General features: G+C 36.2%; 1 protein-coding gene across 2 annotated transcripts; it reads right to left on the bottom strand.

Moving 5' to 3' along the window:
- Positions 1–1,668: 1,668 nt before the first annotated feature.
- On the bottom strand, positions 1,669–19,703 carry LOC140155752 (PCI domain-containing protein 2-like). Of its 2 annotated transcripts, none has more exons than XM_072178704.1 (13): positions 19,615–19,703; positions 15,315–15,356; positions 13,882–14,003; positions 12,680–12,745; positions 11,856–11,897; positions 10,633–10,687; positions 9,445–9,548; positions 8,707–8,782; positions 7,480–7,621; positions 6,394–6,494; positions 4,980–5,179; positions 3,820–3,943; positions 1,669–2,906 (listed from the first exon to the last, which is right to left on the bottom strand). In XM_072178704.1, exons 1-13 carry the CDS (start codon positions 19,648–19,650, stop codon positions 2,811–2,813), a joined length of 1,206 nt encoding a protein of 401 aa, XP_072034805.1. In that variant the 5' UTR covers positions 19,651–19,703; the 3' UTR covers positions 1,669–2,810. The 2 variants fall into 2 exon arrangements, with proteins under 2 accessions (XP_072034805.1, XP_072034806.1); XM_072178705.1 differs by lacking the exon at positions 19,615–19,703 and adding an exon at positions 19,339–19,357.
- Positions 19,704–19,724: the final 21 nt, after the last annotated feature.

Raw genomic sequence — 19,724 nt, 5'->3', positions numbered from 1 at the left:
ACAACAAATATTATTTTACAGTATTTCTTGCCAAACCCGATAAAGCCATAATGTACGATCTTATAATATGAAATTGGTTAAATTGAGCTATGACCACCCAATCAATTGGAGACTATTTTTTTAACATGTTTATTTGAGCAAATCAGTGCTGATTAAGGAATGGACATAGGTACTATAACTTTTCATTATGATTTGTAATCACATGTACCACCAAGAATAAGTGGGTTTGCCAATTTCATTCTTGTAAATCAGTAATTTTCAGATAATATTTTGTTATTAAATGAAAATATTTGCAAGCTGTTATTTTTATTCCTTTTTTGAAAGTTAATAATGGATCATTCTGTTATCAAGAAGTTACATATCTCCAAAAATGTACAGGAGTTATAAAATGTAAGCATATTATTTTATAAGAGCTGTAAATGCAACATTGACTATGTAATGTTGTAGCCATAGTTAATGAATAAAAGTTGTAGACAGCTATATGCTAATAATAGCAAAAAAGTTAAAACTTTGTATGTCTTTCTTTCCTCAAAAGTTAAAGGCCCCATCAGTGATTCGATAAATCACAAAATATAAAAAATAATCAAAAGTCACATTTGTGATTTGGTTCAAATTTGTCTGAAGAAATACAAAATTGACATGTAGATATTTATTTATCTTTCTTGATAAACAGATTTGCAAGTATCACAACGGGCATTGAGCAGACATGGGTTAAGGTCAGCCACACTTATGGGATTTACATTATGTCGAAGAAATTTGAATTCTTTTCCAATCATGCCATAATTATAGTCCCAAAATTTGCTGCATGGGTTCTTCTGGGTCAAATTTCCTAACCATAGTACATCAGTATTGGACCAGACAAAAGGTTACTGTATACTGGCCCAGATTTAAGAGAGCACAAGCATTGGACTAGACAAAATCAGCTAAAGCTGGTCAAATATACGGTGTAGTAATTATGGACTTCCTATTGCAGCCCTTGCCCAGTGCTGGTGCTCACTTTATCAGCAAAATTCCCTCTGATACCAATCTGCAGTGTTTTACATTATGCCTATTTTGGTACTGATCATAGTGTCAAAACCCAAGCAATATATTTCATAGTTTGCTCTTAGTACAATTTAATTATGCTAGCCTGACTTAATGCATTTTGCATATGTGATGCGATCAAGCAAAATCAGTCGGAACTCGGCAATAATAAATTTTCAGTTTCCTATAGGATTGTAAAAAGTATTTGTAAAGCTGGATTTTGCAGAAAATCCCATTGAAATTGAACAACCAGTTCCAAAGATATGAGCAATTAAAGAGTTTCCAAAACAATAGAAAACAAAAGAAAAATTTTCCTTTGTTTGGCTATATCTCAAAATCAATATTTCCGAGTTCCGACTGATTTGGCTTGATCGCATCACATATGATGATAGGACTGGACCACAGATTCTCTGTGGACCCAAGCGTGTGTCCCTATAAGGCTGCGATCACATAGAAGTATACGGTATTCGCTATACGATTAACGCTCATTCGATCAGGCTAAGTTCACATAGTATACTCATATGTGAACTCAGCCTGATCGAATGAGCGTTAATCGTATAGCGAAAACCGAATACTTCTCTGATCGCAGCCTTACAGAGCAACCCAGGTAAACAAACAAGTAATTCAAATCTGGACACATATCATTCAAATGAATACTGAACTCATTTATTTCATTTTGTTACAAACATTTAAAAAGTCATAATATATTCAAGTGCATTCCTGTGCAACAGATTGTTCCATGATACATGATGACAGGGCAGCAAACATAGCTATACTACTACTGAAGCCCGCTGCCACTTCTAAATCTTAATTATTCCCAGGTAAAGCTATTGGCTTCATCATTCTTTGTACAGTAAATATCTATGCACCCTTGATATTTTTGCAAACACCGTCTTAACCAATGGCATTGTCAAAGACAGGCTTTGTTCAGGGGGTGTGTTGCTCCCAGGGTTCTCAAAACAATTTTGTACAGGGATGAATATACCTATACCTATCCCTGAAGTCATAAACCCATTAGAAGTCCCAAACACTATGAAACCTTCCATAGGATTTACATGTTACAGTTACGATCGGTTGGACTTCTGATGCATCATAATTGGCAGTGAAATGCGCCCCTGGGCACATTCCTGTACACTATGAGTACCCTGGTCAGATTTATTCCCATATTCTCTGTTTCCTATCTTACATTGGGGTATACCATTAAAAAAACTGTTTCCAAATTGTCAGTTGTCATGGCTGTATTGCTCCAGCAGCTTTGAAATGAGGAGCAAATACTTGTTTAACAATGCCTCTTACAGTGACCACATTTTACCTTGTTCACATTATCTTAACTAAACATATCCTGGTCATTACTTTATACTGGGGTAATAGGAAAATATGAGCTTTTTTTTGATGACCAAATCTCCATTTTGCTAGGATAAATTGGGTGATGAGGCTCTCAATCTGGTCACACCTTTAAAGGGCATATCATACTAGGCAATCGCTCGGAGTGTGTGTTTGTAATGTACATTCCTTCACTTATATAGAGAAGCGATTGCCGATATCTGATCGATAAGTCACTAGCATGCCTTAGCGTTAAAGTCGCAAGCAGTTGACTTGAAGGCAACTTCGCCGCTGCGTCACTAGCCACAACTAGACACTGGTAGCGATTGTGAAAACGTTACCAGTGTTTGATTACTAGCGATATTTTAATTGCACGCTGTGACTTATAATTATGTTCTAAAGACTATGCTATGCCAAGTGTCACAATCGTCGGTCTTTGTAGAATAATAACCACTGATCACTGTTTATGATGACAAGAATGTCTCAAGCTGTGGGAATGGGTTCTGCTTGCTGATTACTAACTTCTGATGTTGATGCGAGATGTAACCTTTGATGTAGCCCTGTAAATACAAGCAAAACAAATCAAAGAAAACAATGTTATCATGAATAAGAAAGGACCTGACTGAAAATGGTAGGTTATAGTTTGCATGGAGCCTGGATAAAAACAAACATCTACATGTACACATGGTTTAAGAGAAGAATGGCAGTCCCTTGCTCAGATTGATGCGATCGCCATGTTAATGAGCGACATACGCAAAGCTTTGTGTTAACTTCAAGCACGCTGATTATTGGTCTGTTGTTATGACTGTCAGATGATTGAATCAGCCAATCAGAACCCCACTTCTGTGTTTACACTGCACTCTCAAAATGTAAACAACTGCCATTCTTCTCTGCCACAAACTGTGGGAATCAAGATATTTGACGCATGTATGGGGGTGGCCATCAGGCTATAATGTACCGATGATGGGGAGTAAACTTTTAGCACTTAACCAAGTACTGTAGAGCGTGACATTTTCGTGGCATTAATTTTTCACGATTTGAACTGTTTTTGCCGTTTCTTGTTTTTGCAATTGCCTATGGGTACAAAATATTCATGGTTCTGAAATTAACTGTGAAAATAAAAACCGTACGAAATTTCCCGCTATACAATATAGGATTCAATATTACCATATTTAATCTAATTATAGTATTCGGTAAGGTCCTTCAACAGTGTCCAACTGCTCTTCCTGATTATCATGTAAAAAGAAGGTGGTCACGCCTGGGTCACGCGATGCTACACAGCTTGATCGGCTAATGAGGTGTCGATGTGACGATGACATGATTCAATTAGCCAATCAGAAACCCACTTCCATGTTTACACCTTACGCCATGCCAAATAGGCAGACCATTGAAGAATCTTGCCGAAAATTATAACACCATATGTGCTTCAGTAAGTCTAGTAAAGAGATCACTTTGTTTTCGAGATATACTCACTTGATATATCTGGTTGGCCAATAGACACTGTACTTCATCTGAGTCAACATCGTCTACACCCATGAATTTGAGAGCTGTCAGGAATGCATCTATGGGAAGTTGGTGGACCTTCATCAACAAGTACCTGTCACATAGAAATCAATGTTACAATCATGTGTCAGTTTAAACTTGTAAGTCTAATTCTATAAACTGTCACATGTTGTTGAAGAAGTGATGTACAACTGTCAAAATATTTTTTTTTACTACTTTCACCAATTTACCACAATCAGGCCCAAAAGGTCCCATTTGCAAGCAAATAGAGGTTTTTTTATGCCTTTTGGTCAAAGAGGTCAAAATTTTGAAATCTTCCCCCCCCCCCAGTCCAAAAAGGTCAAAATTTTGAAAAAAAAGCTCACTTTTTCAAAATCACCCCCCCCCCAAAATAAATCCTAGTTACGGGCCTGACCACAATGACAGGAGCTACACAAGTGACAGTGTGCACGATGTAACTCACATCAGTTGCTATTAAAATATTCCGAACTTGGAAGTATGTCGGATATAAAGGTCATGTCTTCCATAGGGCACAGTGTCATCGCCCCGATATCTTCATGGCAGAAATCGCCATGGTAGGTTAAATCCACCGCCACGCATAGCCATTTTATATCGACCTGTTTAATAGTTTTGTGTCGCATAAGAGCCGAAGGACATCTGACTAAGGCTACTGACAATTATAGCCCCGATTAGCCCGGTTACTGTCCTCGCTGTGTGTTAGTCAAGCATGGTACACCATAGGTCATATGGTTTTAGACTACCTTCACGATTGGCCTATACACTGCGCTATATAATTCGCACATATAAATCAAAATTATTGTCAGTTTTGACTCAAGACGCAAGCTAGTATCTCAAAGCCCAAGCCAGCGACTATCATATCTGTTAAAAATATATATTCAAGTGCAAGGAACCACATCTGGTTTCTTTATACTGAAATTATTTACGGAGATATTCATCATTTTCAAACCCGGTATCCAAAGATTTATCGTCTGAATATCAATCGTGCATAGCACATCCACGTGTATCGATCCTGTGTATTCATTTCAGTGTCACTTGCTGTATAGTGTAATTATTAACCGGGCGATGTCGGTGTGTAGGGGTATATGGATTAATGCTAATGTGTTACTTACACTTTCTTGAAGAGATTCCTGTATGTAATAGTTTTGAGTTTCTCCAAGATGAGATACACACCACATTTGACAAAGAAAGCTTCATGTTCCTCCATAGCCTGGTTCAGTAATCTTAGGTTACCTGTACTGGTTGCCTTAGCAATGTCTGCAAACTGTAACAGGTCGTATTTCTTCAAGAAGCTGACCTTCGGCATATGTCCCTGTAGGTTAAATGTCAAGCAATATTGGATTTTGATAACTATGTTAGAAAGATTTGTCCAGACCAATAACAAGTATTTCTGGATTCTTTTGCTTTATATAATCAGGTAAATATAAATGACATCATTTCAAATGCCACAGAATGACTCAAATTATAAACTTCCACAATGTTTAGAAGACATCAAACAATGCTCAACTTATTAGATGGGGCAATTAGCTCTCTGTCTACTCAACACAGTAAACCAATTTTTAAAAGTTTGATCTGTGGGAAGTGTTTCCTTGTTCCACCTGATCCAGCTTCCCTCAATAATCACATTTCCCTTGAAAGTGCCACACATACATGTGTACTATGCACAAACACATGCACCTACCTTTCTGCTACAGCAATTGCAATGTGTATTTGCTATCAAAATGAGGATCCCTGAATTGACGCTTAAAGCCAAATTATAACATTTCTGTAAATATAGATTAGTATTTATTTTCCATAAAATGTTAGCTTTTACTGTCAGATATGGCCCCTTTTAATTTTGAGCCGAACAAGTGAGGTAAAGCATAGAAAATTGGAATTTACTACAAGCGCCCATGCATGTTACTCCCGTGGTTGTAATACGGTACGATCTAAGTCCATCGTTTTATTCAAAATCTCGGATTTTGACAAAACTACAGCACCTAAAGTCTTGATTTTTGCAGAGTATCTTTATTGACTAAAGTACATTACAATCGTAAAAACAAGAATTTAAAATTTTTTTGAGGGCGTTCTCCTCAGCAAATGTTATAATATGGCTTTAATCAACATACAGAGGACCAAAATGGCGAATTTTTGTGTGTGTACATGTATGGGTGTATGAAACACAGTATGCAACCTACCAACTGCAGTTGATGTTTTTTTTAAAATGCACAATAGAGGATATATTTATAAAATGAATTTGGCATGCAATTGCAACCTACTGCAGACCTCTGCAAACCGAGGACAGTTCTCCTTGTATTTTGCAAATACATTAGACATGCATTTGCAGACCTCCAGAAACCAAGTATGGTCCCCCACTGCAGAGTGGTCCACAGTTTAAATGTGAAGAATGCGTGTCCTTGTATGCTGGCAAACACCTACACACCCCCTGCACACACACTCATGATGCATAAAACCACCCATACACACATTCATTTATCAATTGTTCTACTAAGTGGTTGTATTAGTCAGGGTATTAGTAGGACTTACCAGCATCATTTTGACAGGTAATAGATAAATCAGTACAAGTCTTTTGTTGCTACGACTTGATCTATGACAACGTTGGAATGCAAACATCAAGTACTCCTCAGCTGGTATTGAAACAATGAAAACAAGTTGGTTAGGTGATGGAAAAACATACCATAAGTAAGTGATACAGTGAAATAAAGTTTTATAATTTCCCACCAAAGCAATCCTGTACAATACTCAATTTATAGCGAATATATGATTTGTTTCATACAGAACTTGACGTTCTATATATATATCCAATATGCATGGCATTACTCTACTTAAAACTTATTGTTTCACCATATGGTACAGGTGCTTTGGGCACACAATTTTGAGTATTTTATGCTTTTATACACCTTATAGACCTTTTTCTCAGACGTCACCAATCAATCGATATTGGGGTCCAGCATTCGAGTCATCAGCACCCAAACGCAAATACCGCGCCAAGGCGCGATCAACTTTATGCCACTCTGGGCGCCCCATGCGCGAATTGCCAGCTCGCAGTACGCGTTTAGTTCTTCACGGTGTAAAAAGTAAACAAAATTGTGAAACAAAACAAAGATTGAATTTTAAATAGCATCGCGTTTTTTCCGTATCTTTTGTATTTTATGGCATCAAAACTAACTGGAACAAAGGTAACTAGTATACAGTTCCCGTAAACAATTATTTTATAGAAGCTAACGTGAAATTATGACAAAACAGAGGAGAAAATACGCAATATTTGGTGTTTTTACATCGTGGACACGTGAGAAACGCACGTGTTGTTTGTTTACATCTCAGACCCCAATATCGATTAGGTGACGTCATCAGAAAAAGGTCTATAGGGCATAATATCGAGAAGGTGCACCAAATATTTGTGCCAAATATTGCTTACCCCCCCATTCTGTCTTGCTAAAAATGCTTGCCCCCCCATAATTCAACCAAGGGTACACATAATTATTGCACCATCTCTTATATATACATGTACACCATAAAGTCACAAACTTATGCAGCAATGTCTTGCTGTTACATGACCCATATACAGAATCAAGAATTCTATTACTTGTGAAATGTAAGATCCAGACATACCACTTTTAAAGTCGTTATCAAACATGGCCTTCCTGCCTGTGTAGTACCTATATGTTACTCTCTGTGATATGCTGAATCCGTCCCGGATGGATGAACTCTCTATGGCACGGATTAACGGTTTACACAACTGTAAATTATTGGTCTAAGAAAGTAGAAAGAAAATATTGCATTTAATGTTTTAGTAATCTTCATACAACTTGATAAAGCCTTAATGTACGATCTTTTTAAATTTTTAGATTTTTCTTTTTTTCTTCCAAAATGATAATATGTAATCAAGTTCCCAATACATTTGGATGCGAAAAACATTGGGAATTTGCAAAGAAACAACATCATAAACTTCACCTCTATAACTCGTAACATCTCGCACTATTTGGATTAGGGCAGCGAAAAGCGGCCTCAGAGTTAGTCTCCTCTGGCGGCCAGTTTGGTTACACGCTCCTCCACATGTGGAGGGAGCGTAACCAAACTAGTATTGTAGGAGACTACGGTTTGTAATTGTGGCCGACATAAAATCATAATCTAAAAATTATGATTTTATGTCGCACAACAGAAAATCATCCCGCTTTTACTACAAACAGGGCGAATTTGACAGTTTGCTCATAGATTTAAGTTAGAACATGTGTAAGTATTACAAATATGCCAAAAAATCGGGTTTGAAAAAAATAAAGGTAAATTCTGAAAAAAAATTGTAGGCTTTAAATGTGTACTCAGGAAACACAAAATGTTTGATTGAAACATTTAAATTTTGTTTTATATAAAGGGTAGAAAACTTTCAAATAACATTCAAAAACATTTTTAAACATTTACTGTAAAACATCCTAACAGTGTTATTTAGGAATTGATAAAAATGTTTACATTTTAAAATAAAAAAGAGCAGTCGTACACCACTGAACGACCTTGCCGAATAATACCTAAATCATATTTATAAAACGTTTATATTAATGTTTTGAACACATTCTTGTGTTTGTTGGGCATATTTTATTTAAAATGGGAGAATGGTGTTCAATGCGTACTCCACTTTGAAAATTGTATCGCAACAGACAAATTCTGTAGTGCAAATTGCAATGTGATATGGTTTAATTCAAGGTCCGTTTCCCATAAGTATGGAGGAATATTGACCAGGCATCAATGTACTGAGACAATTTTTGTAACACATCCTATGAATAGGTGTGGAAGTTTGTTGCAACCCCCTTCAGATAGAGGTCTGTCTTTAAATTCTGATCATACCTTAAAGTATATCTTGAATAGCTGATTGACTAGATATAACATTCCCCACTTCTTGGAATCTTCCAGTGATGCCCGACTAAGAACAGAAAAATGGATGTATAAATAAATATACAAACAAACAAACAAATAAATAAACAAAACAAATAAATTAACAAACAAACAAATATAATTGAATGAATCAATGTATGAATGAACGAACAAATGAACAACCAAACAAACAATGAAAATTCAATTAAAAATAAATCAATTCTTTTTGTCAACGATAAACAGCCATTCCTACTATTTCCATGGTTATACACCTTCAATTACGAAACAATTGATAGTAATTGGATAGAAAATAAGACCTTACATTGATACATCTTGTAAATGGACTATTCCAGATGAAATCCATATATGAGTGAGTGACTCCATTTGAAATCAACATTCCCTTTGTGGAAGATTAAAGTCATGTCTTCCATAGAGGGCATGGATTTATTTCCACTGGAATAACCAAAAACTTGGTTAACAGGAGAATCCCAGGCACATTTTTTTGTAGACCACAGATAATTTAGATGTGTGGTATTCAAGTACATTGTATGGAAGTGTGATTTTGGTTGGCAAGTTGAATCACAATATGAATGGCTGATATGATCAATGTCTCATTGTCTCTATCCTAACTCGTTTCCATTATATTCAGGACACATACTTTTGCAAGCAACCCAGGGTCTTTGGCAGGGGAGGTATCATAGCACCACTCACCTGTCTGCAGCACATATTCTAAAGCATCCCAGCATGGTATCAGCTGCTTTCTCTAGTTTTTCTCCTGGTTTGCCTTTACCTTTCTTTGTCAGTTGGATATCAGCCTATATAAAGAGCAAAGAGTGAAATGAAACCACTGCCAATGCAATCAAATTTAATCTGCTACAATCAACAGCTTTTACACAATAAGTATTCATAAGTCTTGCTTTGTCATGCTGATCAGAGTTCGAATTTCTGGGAGGCCACCAAGGCCATTGCCAGCCCCTTTTCAGTTTGGGCCTTGGTGCCCGGTGCCCCAGATCTTTGTCAACTTCAAGGCATTCTTTATCATTTGTTGGCCTTGGGGTGTCCTTCTTTGTCTTAGCCCAGTGGCCTGGATAATGGGTACCCAAAAAATTAAAATTCAAGGCCTGGTGCTAACTGGTGCTTGATCTCTTCTTTTGGTTAGTTGGTACATTTTCATAAAAATAGACTATTTATATGCATGAGCTGAAGATGCTATAAGCAGAAGACGGTAATCAACTGATGATCCCGCTGGTGAAAGCACAAGTCATTGTGTATATCTAACTAATTTCACCTTGAGTATGGTATATTGGTCACCGATTCGATTCATGTACCCTAACATAATCCAGCAGATTTAATTGGCAGAACATACACAAATGTATGTATATGCACGCATACAAGGGCAGTTTACCAGCATCTGTGCGGCGTACTAACCACATAAATGCACTGATGTCACTTCCCAGGTGAAATGAAGTACATGTATTAGTCTCTACACATGTAGCAGCTGCATAATTAACATATCTTTATTTTAAAGTATTTTGACAAGCTGGTATTGGGCTATTCCAATAAGATTCATGCACCCCCAAAGGAAGATATGACCTTAATCTCAGACGCAGGTGGTGTAGATTGCAAATGGAGTCACCCATTCAGGTAAGTCTGTTTGAAATTCATACTCCCTCGTCTCCCTGAGTGGAAGATTAAGGTCATGACTTCCATAGGGGGTGTATGTAATTGCCCATTTACTAGTGCTTGTATAACACCTTTCAACTTTAATGAAGTATTACTGTAGTAAACCACTATTTATTAATGCATACATTTTTCATGATGATCACTAAAATAATGAAAAATAAAGAGCATTTACCAATTCAAGTTGCATAACATATGATTCAATGAATGATCACTTACACTGTGCGCAAACTTCCTCAAGTCTAATGTCACTGCATACATCACTGGAAGTGCCCTGCAAATATAATAGTTGAAAAAAGTTATGTGAGTGGATCTGCATTTGCAAAACATAAAAAACTGGGAATGTAATTTGGGCTGGGCTATTACAGTCTAAACTTCATACACTCCCTAAAGAAGACATGTTTTTAAATCTTTCATTTCCCATGGCGATGTTATATCAATTTGAACAGACGACCCATTGGAAATCTGCACCCCCTGTGTTGGAAATTAAGGTCATGTCTGCCATAGGGGTTGTATGAATTTCAAATGGAATCTAAAGCATATTACCTGCAACAGAAAACTTCCCTGGTTTACAACATGGATTTTACTATGATTAGGGAATCTATAACTTCTGATGGTGATAAATGCATTATTAGACATCGGGTGGGTTTACATTCTCTATGGCATAGTAAAGAAATTGCATGTTGTTGGTGTCTACCAGGGGTTAATCAAGTTTGTTTTGGGTAGGGGTGTGTGCTGCTGAGAATCTCAAAGTGGACCATAAATATACCAATTTTCCAAGAAAGTTAGACCCCTCACTATACCAAAAGTCAACATTTTCAGGCAAATTTAACAAGTTTCCCCCCAATTTAATAATTTTGGGTTGCAGTTTCGTAAACAAATTGAAACAATTCTGAAAAAAAAAATGACCTATCCATATATACCAAAATTAGCCTACAAAAATGGTCATTGATATACCAATAAATGACCGAAAATGTGACATATGTTTGCGACACATCCCTGTATGGTCACTTGTACTCATTACGTTTCACTACCTGACGAGAATTGATCAAAAATTGAATTTCTTACTGTCAATGAATTGACCAGATCACCAGACTGTCATTCCAGCTAGATGCAGTATATGACACAAATGGGTCAATGAGTTACATAAAAATGACCCACCTGTGTGAAATTTTTAATAGTTCCCAGGAAGTGAGTTTTGCCTGAGGCAATTTGTGGTTAAATGTTGATCCGTCACTATAAGAAATAGTACCATCAATTTGGTTAAAAAGAAGGTGAGACATGATCAATTCTGTTCAGGCAGTGAAACCTACTGCCAATGGGTAAGTGCCAAGTTGAACCATGTGAACACGAATAAATGATCATTCATTTTTATTGCGCAAAAATAAGATGTCAAAACATTTATGATCATGCTGAAAACTATTTCTATTTGATATATTTACCATTTATCATCCTTGTGACTCTGGAATGCTTTGTTAAAGGATCTACAGTTACATTAAGGTCAAATAAATGGAGTTACTTTCATATACAAGTAAATAATTACAGTTACAAAATGGGCTGTTCCAGTTGAAATCCATACACCACCTATGAAAGACATAACCGCAATCTTCGACACAGCGAGTGGGAACTTCACATGGAGTTAATTAAATGGGTGACTTCATTTGAAATCTGCACCCCCTGTGTGATAGATAAGGTCTTCCATCCAGGGGATGTATGGATTAACTGGAATAGCCCAATGTTAGATCCATGATCGTTTCTTACACAATACACAAACAAATATAACCATCACTCAATTAAGTCTTATTAAGTATTATATAGACCACTTGACATCATTTTTTTTTATCAACAAAGGCGAGGGACTGGTCTATCGATATGCTTGAACAAATCGCTACACTGTTCAATGGCTTTCTTGTACTATATGAAATGTGAGGGGCGATTTAAAATGCACATGCCCTGAGCAAACTACGATGCGTACACTATAGGGCAAAGAACAATGGAAATTGCCATAATTCGTGCGCATACTGCCGGCCAGTGCCGGGCAATGATGTCACATGTTAAGTGGTTTATACTGTGGGTTTTAAACATACATGTATTGTTTATGTCTGAAACGTAACAAGAAACTTGTTTCTTTAGTCTTGATTTTATTGCAGTTTTGTTGTAATATTTGTCAGTTATTATGTTGTGATAGAATTGGGATCTGTATTTCATCCAATCTAACCAAATAGATAAAAATCAATTAACTTCAATTAATAAAGTACAAGGATACTGCACCACCACAGATTGGTAAGCATAGGCCTCCACAAAGTCATGACTAGCAACACACCAGGTACACCTGTCAAGAAATAAAGAGAGAAATGTGGGTCAGTTTGTGTCAAATCAATCAAGTTCATAAGTAATCCTCTCACACAAGAGTTGAGTACTGTAAGTCATGTGTGTTGGGGGGGCTACTGGGACTGATTGAGGGGTACCTGAAAAGAAATAGATAGGTTGACGTCATATGTATGTCATGAGACCTTTCCAAAACTTCAATAAGTGCTGGCAGCTGTATGTCAGTTTGTTAAAAGTTACCTGAAGTATGTATGTGTAAATGATGTGTGTTTTAGAACCCAATACTGTATAATGGGTTATTTTTGCAGGGTTAATTTTTCACACAACTGATCTGAACGGTTTTGTGGTTTCTTTTATTTACAGTTTACCCCCTTAGACACCCCCTGCGTTGCGCAACTACATATATTGACGCCTATGGGTTTAAAATATTTTTGCGGAGTTTTAAATTTGTGATTGCCTATTTATCCGCAAAGATCACAAAAATGAAACCCCTGCAAAATGTCCCTTTACAGTAATCTCATCCAGGGTGGGCTGTACTTGCAGCTCAAAACAATGAACTTCCAGTATGCCCTTTTTTATTGTTATGACCTATATAAATCTGAAATTTATTTTATTTATTTATGGTGGTAAAATTCAGCAACTTTCAACGAATATTTAAATCATGACAAAAAATAAGTATGCAACCAAACAAACAGGTAGGTGAATACAATTTCAGATATTCAAATGAACTAAGACTAAGGACTATCGATGTCAGGATTTTAAAAAAATGATTGGCCACTCAATATTGATAAATATTGATAAATCAAATTTCCTCCCAATTTTACTCCTATTGTCTACATTCATCCATAAGTTTATTATGACAGGATGCGTCGTGCCATTTGGACTCACAAATGCGCCAGCTACCTTCCAGCAACTTATGGAGCGCTATGCCATTTGGACTTACAAATGCACCAGCCACCTTCCAGCGACTTATGGAGCTCAAGTTCAGTCCCTTTTCCTAATTTTTTGATACTTTTTTCCATTATTGGCAACTTGGATATATCGATTTTCTTCAGAAAGTGATATCGGCAATATAGATAGTATTATTGGATAATTGATTTATTGATTATTATCGATATATCGACTTTACCAAACACTTACTTGAGATGAGCTGCAATCATCTCATCATAGGGAGGTTCAAACCATTGTTCACATTGAGTTTCTGGTCTCTCAAGCTGAAGACGACTGTTGGCTACATGTGGATGCTTAAATGATACCAGTTCCTATCAACACAATCAAAACAGGATTACCAATTAGGGTTGTAGCAAGCAGAGTTTGAATGCTCCACAGCAATTTACAGCGTATTGTTAGCAAGATTTTACCAGTATTTGATACTTAAAGGATAAATTTAGTATTGCACATCATCATTGGGCAGGAAAAACCTCCTATACAATGTATATTTGTTTAAAACAAAACTGCTTAGAGGTTACATAGGAGGTTTTGCTTTAACATGTTCAGGGGCCATGACACATAGGCAGGGCTGTCAACTTTTTGGAATGGCTTGGTGTGAGACAGAGTCGTACCGGGATTTGCCGACTCCAATGTTCATTTTGTACCATGATTATTTGAGCCACGGCGCTCGAGGGGGGTTAGAGCAACAAATTATTCATGACGATGCGTGAGATTTTACTCATTTTCCAGCTTTTTGAGTGAGCTTTACTACCTTGGCGTGAGATTATACTACCTTGGCGTGAGACTGTGAGAAAGTGACCCAATGCGTGAGACTCACGGCCAATGCGTGAGAGTTGACAGCCCTGACATAGGTTTTTCCTGCTTAACGTGACATGTTCTTTGAGATTGAATGGTGGGCTCCATCCAACATTGAAAATAACTTTTTTAGTGATACGTGAGTGGTGGGCTCCACCATCCACCGTAGCTACAATCCTGTTAAAAATCAGGGATAGAAATAAAGGACCATTCACTGATAGCCATGCAGGCTATTTAGCCATATTTTCTGATAGCATTGAGAAAGCGAGTCGGCAAGTGCTCAGCTCATGCTTTGTTTACATCAGGGCTGCTTATTTAAATCATTTTTTTTTTTCATTCCAAGAACTGCTATACCCCATGATAAAGTCAAAAGAGACCAGTGGAATGCTAGACATAATAAAAATGCACAATCTTATCAGATATTTACAAAAAATTAAAACGTACATGTGAAAATTTCAAGTAACCCTGGTTTTACATTGCACTAAATAATTGAATGTTGAAGAGCCAAATGAAAAGATAAACTTTCCAGACTTTTCTTGTGATTTTGAATGGACTTAAAATCTAATAGCCCAAAACTCAAAGCCAGGCCATCGCTTATTTGACTATTGATATTTGAGTGACTATTTACCAATCAATTATCACCTGTGAATCTGTGATACATCACTTTCAAGCTTATTTTTTGTACTAATTCAAAATTTAAAAAACTTGGTTCGCTGTGAACTTTATAGGTTCCTGAGGGGTTCTCAATTTTAACTGATCAGTGCAGTGCATCCTTAAATATTGCGATAACAATAACAATGATAATATAATGACAGATGTTCACTTACTGCCAAGCTGTCCCCATCTCTACTGTTTATTGCTTCATCCACCTGGGTATGTTTTTGAAACAAAAGAAAAATAACATGTCAAAACTGGTTATGACCTGAACTATGTTGATATAACATATGTACATTTGTACATACTGTAATTAATTCAATCACTAAGCTAGCTGTTGCGATGTTTAAAAACACATTGACATTGAAATAAAAACATTTACATGTAAAACATCGACTACATTGAATATCTGTGACCCACTCTAACATAATGAGATACCATAAAACCACGTTTACAAGCATATATAATGCTCTTGATGAAAACTACAGTAAAACCTCATTATAACGAAATCTGATACAAGAAAAACCCTGTTACAAAGAAGTATTTTTCCAGAACCAAGATACAAAATTCTTTTGTTATTTATTGTTTTTACAAATCTGATATAATGAAATTTGGATATAAAGAACTAATTTCTCTGTCCCTGACAACTTCGTTATAATGAGTTTCCACTGTATTTAATTAAACCAGGCACCACCCAGCAACAAATATATAACATTATTGAGTTTGAGCAAATAAATTACCTATACAAGCATTATACAAAATATATACAGTAAAACCTCGTTATAACGAAATCTAATACGGTACAAGAAAAACCCTGTTATAAAGAAGTATTTTTCCAGAAACAAGATACAAAATTCTTTTGTTATTTATTGTTTTTACAACCCTGATATAACAAAATTTGGATATAAAGAACTAATTTCGTTATAATGAGTTTCCACTGTACTATTGTAAGACCAATCTATTGTTTTAGCATATTTATGGCTGGTTCGTATTAAGTAAGCTTTCATCAAAAACACTATTATATGCTTGTACATGTAGACAAGGTTTTACGGTATGAGCACAAAGTCAATACAATTTTTTGAGAATATCATATTTCAAATTTTATACTTCTAAGCTTTTACCCGGACTTTTACCCTCAAATTTATTTGATCCCCCCAAGGACTGAATTTTTTTTTATCCCTTTTTAGGACCCAAACATTTTTTGATCCCCCCATATTTAACTTCTGGAGCATTTTTAGATCCCTGGTTTTAGATGCGGTTACAATAATAGTAATTTATTTTAAGGGGTACTACACCCCTGGCCAATTTTGTGCCTATTTTTGCATTTTTCTCAAAAATTATAGCACATTGGTGACAAGTAAAATATGTATATTATAGGGGCAAGGACTACAACTACTGCACTGAAAATTCAGCAAAATTCTTCATAGGTACCTTGGTACCAATAATAATATGTTTAAATTTGGTTATGTTGATTCCAATTTGTGTTATTTTTGTAAACATGAAGTTGAGACTATACAGCATCTCTTTTGGGAATGTAATGTTGTAAGAAATTTCTGGAATGATGTTCAAAATCAAATCATAAAAAACAGGTTTACCTGGACATGAAGAGTGTTTTGTTAGGTATTCTTGACCCAGATGTGTCCAAATTCAACTTCCTTGTTCTTCATGGGAAAAAATTCATTTATGATGTGAAGTATAAACAAGGTTCTCTAAATATTTCTTATTTTATTAGGAGGCTTAAGAAGACTGCTAAGGTAGAAAAAAGCATGTCATGTACTGGCAAAAGGTTAAATGAATGGCATAAACGTTGGAACTCCATTTTGTAAAATAATTATAATTGTATACCGTATCATGTTTATTGAGTACAAATGCATTGTTGTTTATACATATCACATATCATAATGTTTTCTATGATTATATTATTCATGCTACGTTGTATGTAACCTGCTGATAAAATAAAAGCACGGTGTACCTGGTGTATACTGTGGAAAGATAAAAAAAAAAGAAAATTCAGCAACTCAAGGCAAGTAGTTATTGATTTATTGATCAAATAGTGGTTTTCCCTCATTTTTGACTGTAACTCCACAACTGTTGTCTGTGCTGAAATAAAATTTTCAGAGCAGTAGTTGTAGTCCTTGCCCCTATAATATACATATCTTACTTGTCATCAATGCGCTATAATTTTTGAGAAAAATGCAAAAATAGGCACAAAATTGTGCAGGGGTGTAGTACCCCCTTAAAAGATTTTGATGAGCAAAATGAACCTACATGTATGATATGCTGCAGTACCGTAATTCATTTGCAGTGGCCGCTCCTTACGCAGGGGGGGGGCTGAAGAAAATTCAATTTTGCCGTCCCCTTCCTCAGCAGCCCGAAAAGGTTGACCCAATTTTTAAAAGCAACACATTTTGATGTATAGTACAATTTTTTCACAATTTTTTTCATTACTAATTCTTTTTGTCGCCCCTTCTTCTTCTGCTTTTGCCGCCCCTTCTTCTTCTGCCGCCCCTTCGTTTTTACGCAAAATGATTTGGAACATGTTTTATTGTTTGAATCTGGACATACCCTGTACAAATAGCAAATAATGAAATGATGCAAAATAATGAAATGTGACCTTGTCCCCTTCTCAAGACCTCCAAGAGGAAACTATGAATTCATTGCGGATGGCCTTATTTTCCAGCAATGTTTTGATGTTGAAAAGTTGATTAAAACTGATTAAAGGTAAATAGATGATATTTTTGAAGTAAATTTATAAATAGATTTCAAGTTAGTACTACTTACTAAAAATTTAACAATTGTTACTGCAGGAACGGGAAGACATTTCAAAGCGGGAGTACAGTAGTGCACATTGACATACATGTGCCTGCTGTCACAACTTCACATACAAAATTTTGGGCAATTTGGTGACATATGTTTTGTTTGTATAACTTAAAGTATGCACTAGAAAGTAGAAACATCATTTTATTGTTTAGGTAATTTGATTCTCTTTCAAATGAAAGAACTTTCAGAAAAATATTGACCTAGGCTCATGCATGTAGCTGAGGTTTCAGTCATGTAATGAAATTTTTTTTAGCAATTCCATGGTTTGTGTTTTGCATCGCATTGTTGTAATACCGTACACAATTAACACATGAAGCATGAAGGTAATTTTGACATACAAAAAAGCATCCTCTTTTTATGAAATTTTTTTAGGTCAACAATGAATGATCCTAGCATTTAGGTCTAGGTCCAGGGACCGAAAAAATAAATAACTTATAATAATAAAAAAATGTTTGTTTTTTTAATTTCGGGATTCCTGCCCAGGTATTTATAGGATTCTCAGGCGGGACTCAAATTCCGGGAAAGTCAGTGTAATACTAGTAATGCACTAATATGTAGCCAGATTTCCAGTCAGTGGTATAAAAATCTCAACTTTTTTTGAGAAAAGTGGGGGGATGAGGCTGTGGATCACGAAATGCCTTTTAAAGCCTTAATAATGTACGATCTTTTTCAGAATATGTTGGTCCGACATATTATCATAATTTTTAGATTATGATATGTCAGAACGACCGATCTAAAATCGTAGTCCCCTACGCAGCCAGTTTGCTTACGCTCCCTCCACGTGTGGAGGGAGCGTAATCAAACTGGCTGCGTAGGAGAACTCTGAGGCCGCACTCGCCGTCCTAATCCAAATAGTGCGAGATATTTCGAGTGATAGAGGTGAAGTTTATGATGTTGTTACTTTGCAAATTCCCAATGTTTTTCGCGTCCAAATGTATCAATGGAACTTTCATAATGATTGCATATATTATCATTTTGGAAGAAAATTTTTTTTAAAAAGATTAAGGCTTTAAACGACGGGGGACATGGGGGAGGGGGCACTCAACACAAATGACCATATACACATGTATCGGGTATGTTCCTCCGAAAGACCCCCCTTTTTTGGATTTTGCAGCTCCCAAAAGTAGACCCACCACCTCAAAATTCTGGGGGAACATACCCACCAAAATTGTTTTGATGTGCACCTCCCCCCGGTAAACGGCACCAACTGCAACACAAGTTTAAATTGAATTCGATCGTGCCCATCGCCGCGCGGCCTGGCAATGGCATCACTGCACCAAAAATGCCAACGTCAACGACACGTACGTGTGTACACGTGCAGTGCACGTACTTGTGCGTCAACCTCGAATCTTCTACAACTACAAGATCGATAATTACCAGCAATTACGCGGACCACAGAAGTATTACAAAATTTACTTTAAGTTAAGCTTAAGTACAGCATGACATTATGAACCTGTCGAATTCAGCAGCATTTTAAATTTACATGTTTTGAATCAGCGTCTGCTAGAAAGTGACAAATTCAAACTACAATAACACAATAAATCAACATCAAAAACAAACAATTGTTGTACACAAAATGACAAAATAGTAAATGCACCACCACACTTGATATTAAGAATATTTGTCCCACTATTTGATGAAAAAACTACTAACTTGAGTTAGATACTGATTTAACGAAGTATGAGCCATTGTTTTTTTCAAGTTTCGTACTAGTTCCTTTTTTCGTAGGAGCACCACGAAATATACAGAGCATGCTGGGAAGG

The sequence above is a fragment of the Amphiura filiformis genome, chromosome 6, assembly GCF_039555335.1.
Source record: "Amphiura filiformis chromosome 6, Afil_fr2py, whole genome shotgun sequence".
NCBI classification, from domain to species: Eukaryota; Metazoa; Echinodermata; class Ophiuroidea; order Amphilepidida; family Amphiuridae; genus Amphiura; species Amphiura filiformis.
Note: the sequence above shows the minus strand (reverse complement) of the source record. Positions and strands in the feature narration are given on the sequence as shown.

What these genes read in the sequence shown, in the direction of transcription:
- LOC140155752 (XM_072178704.1), bottom strand. Translation starts at nt 19,650, where the DNA reads ATGGCTCATACTTCGTTAAATCAGTATCTAACTCAA. An exon ending in TACCTGTCAAAATGATGCTG is followed by an intron (nt 5,180 to 6,393) that starts GTAAGTCCTACT and finishes TTTAACCTACAG; the next exon opens with GGACATATGCCGAAGGTCAG. An exon ending in TGGCCAACCAGATATATCAA is followed by an intron (nt 2,907 to 3,819) that starts GTGAGTATATCT and finishes TTGTATTTACAG; the next exon opens with GGCTACATCAAAGGTTACAT.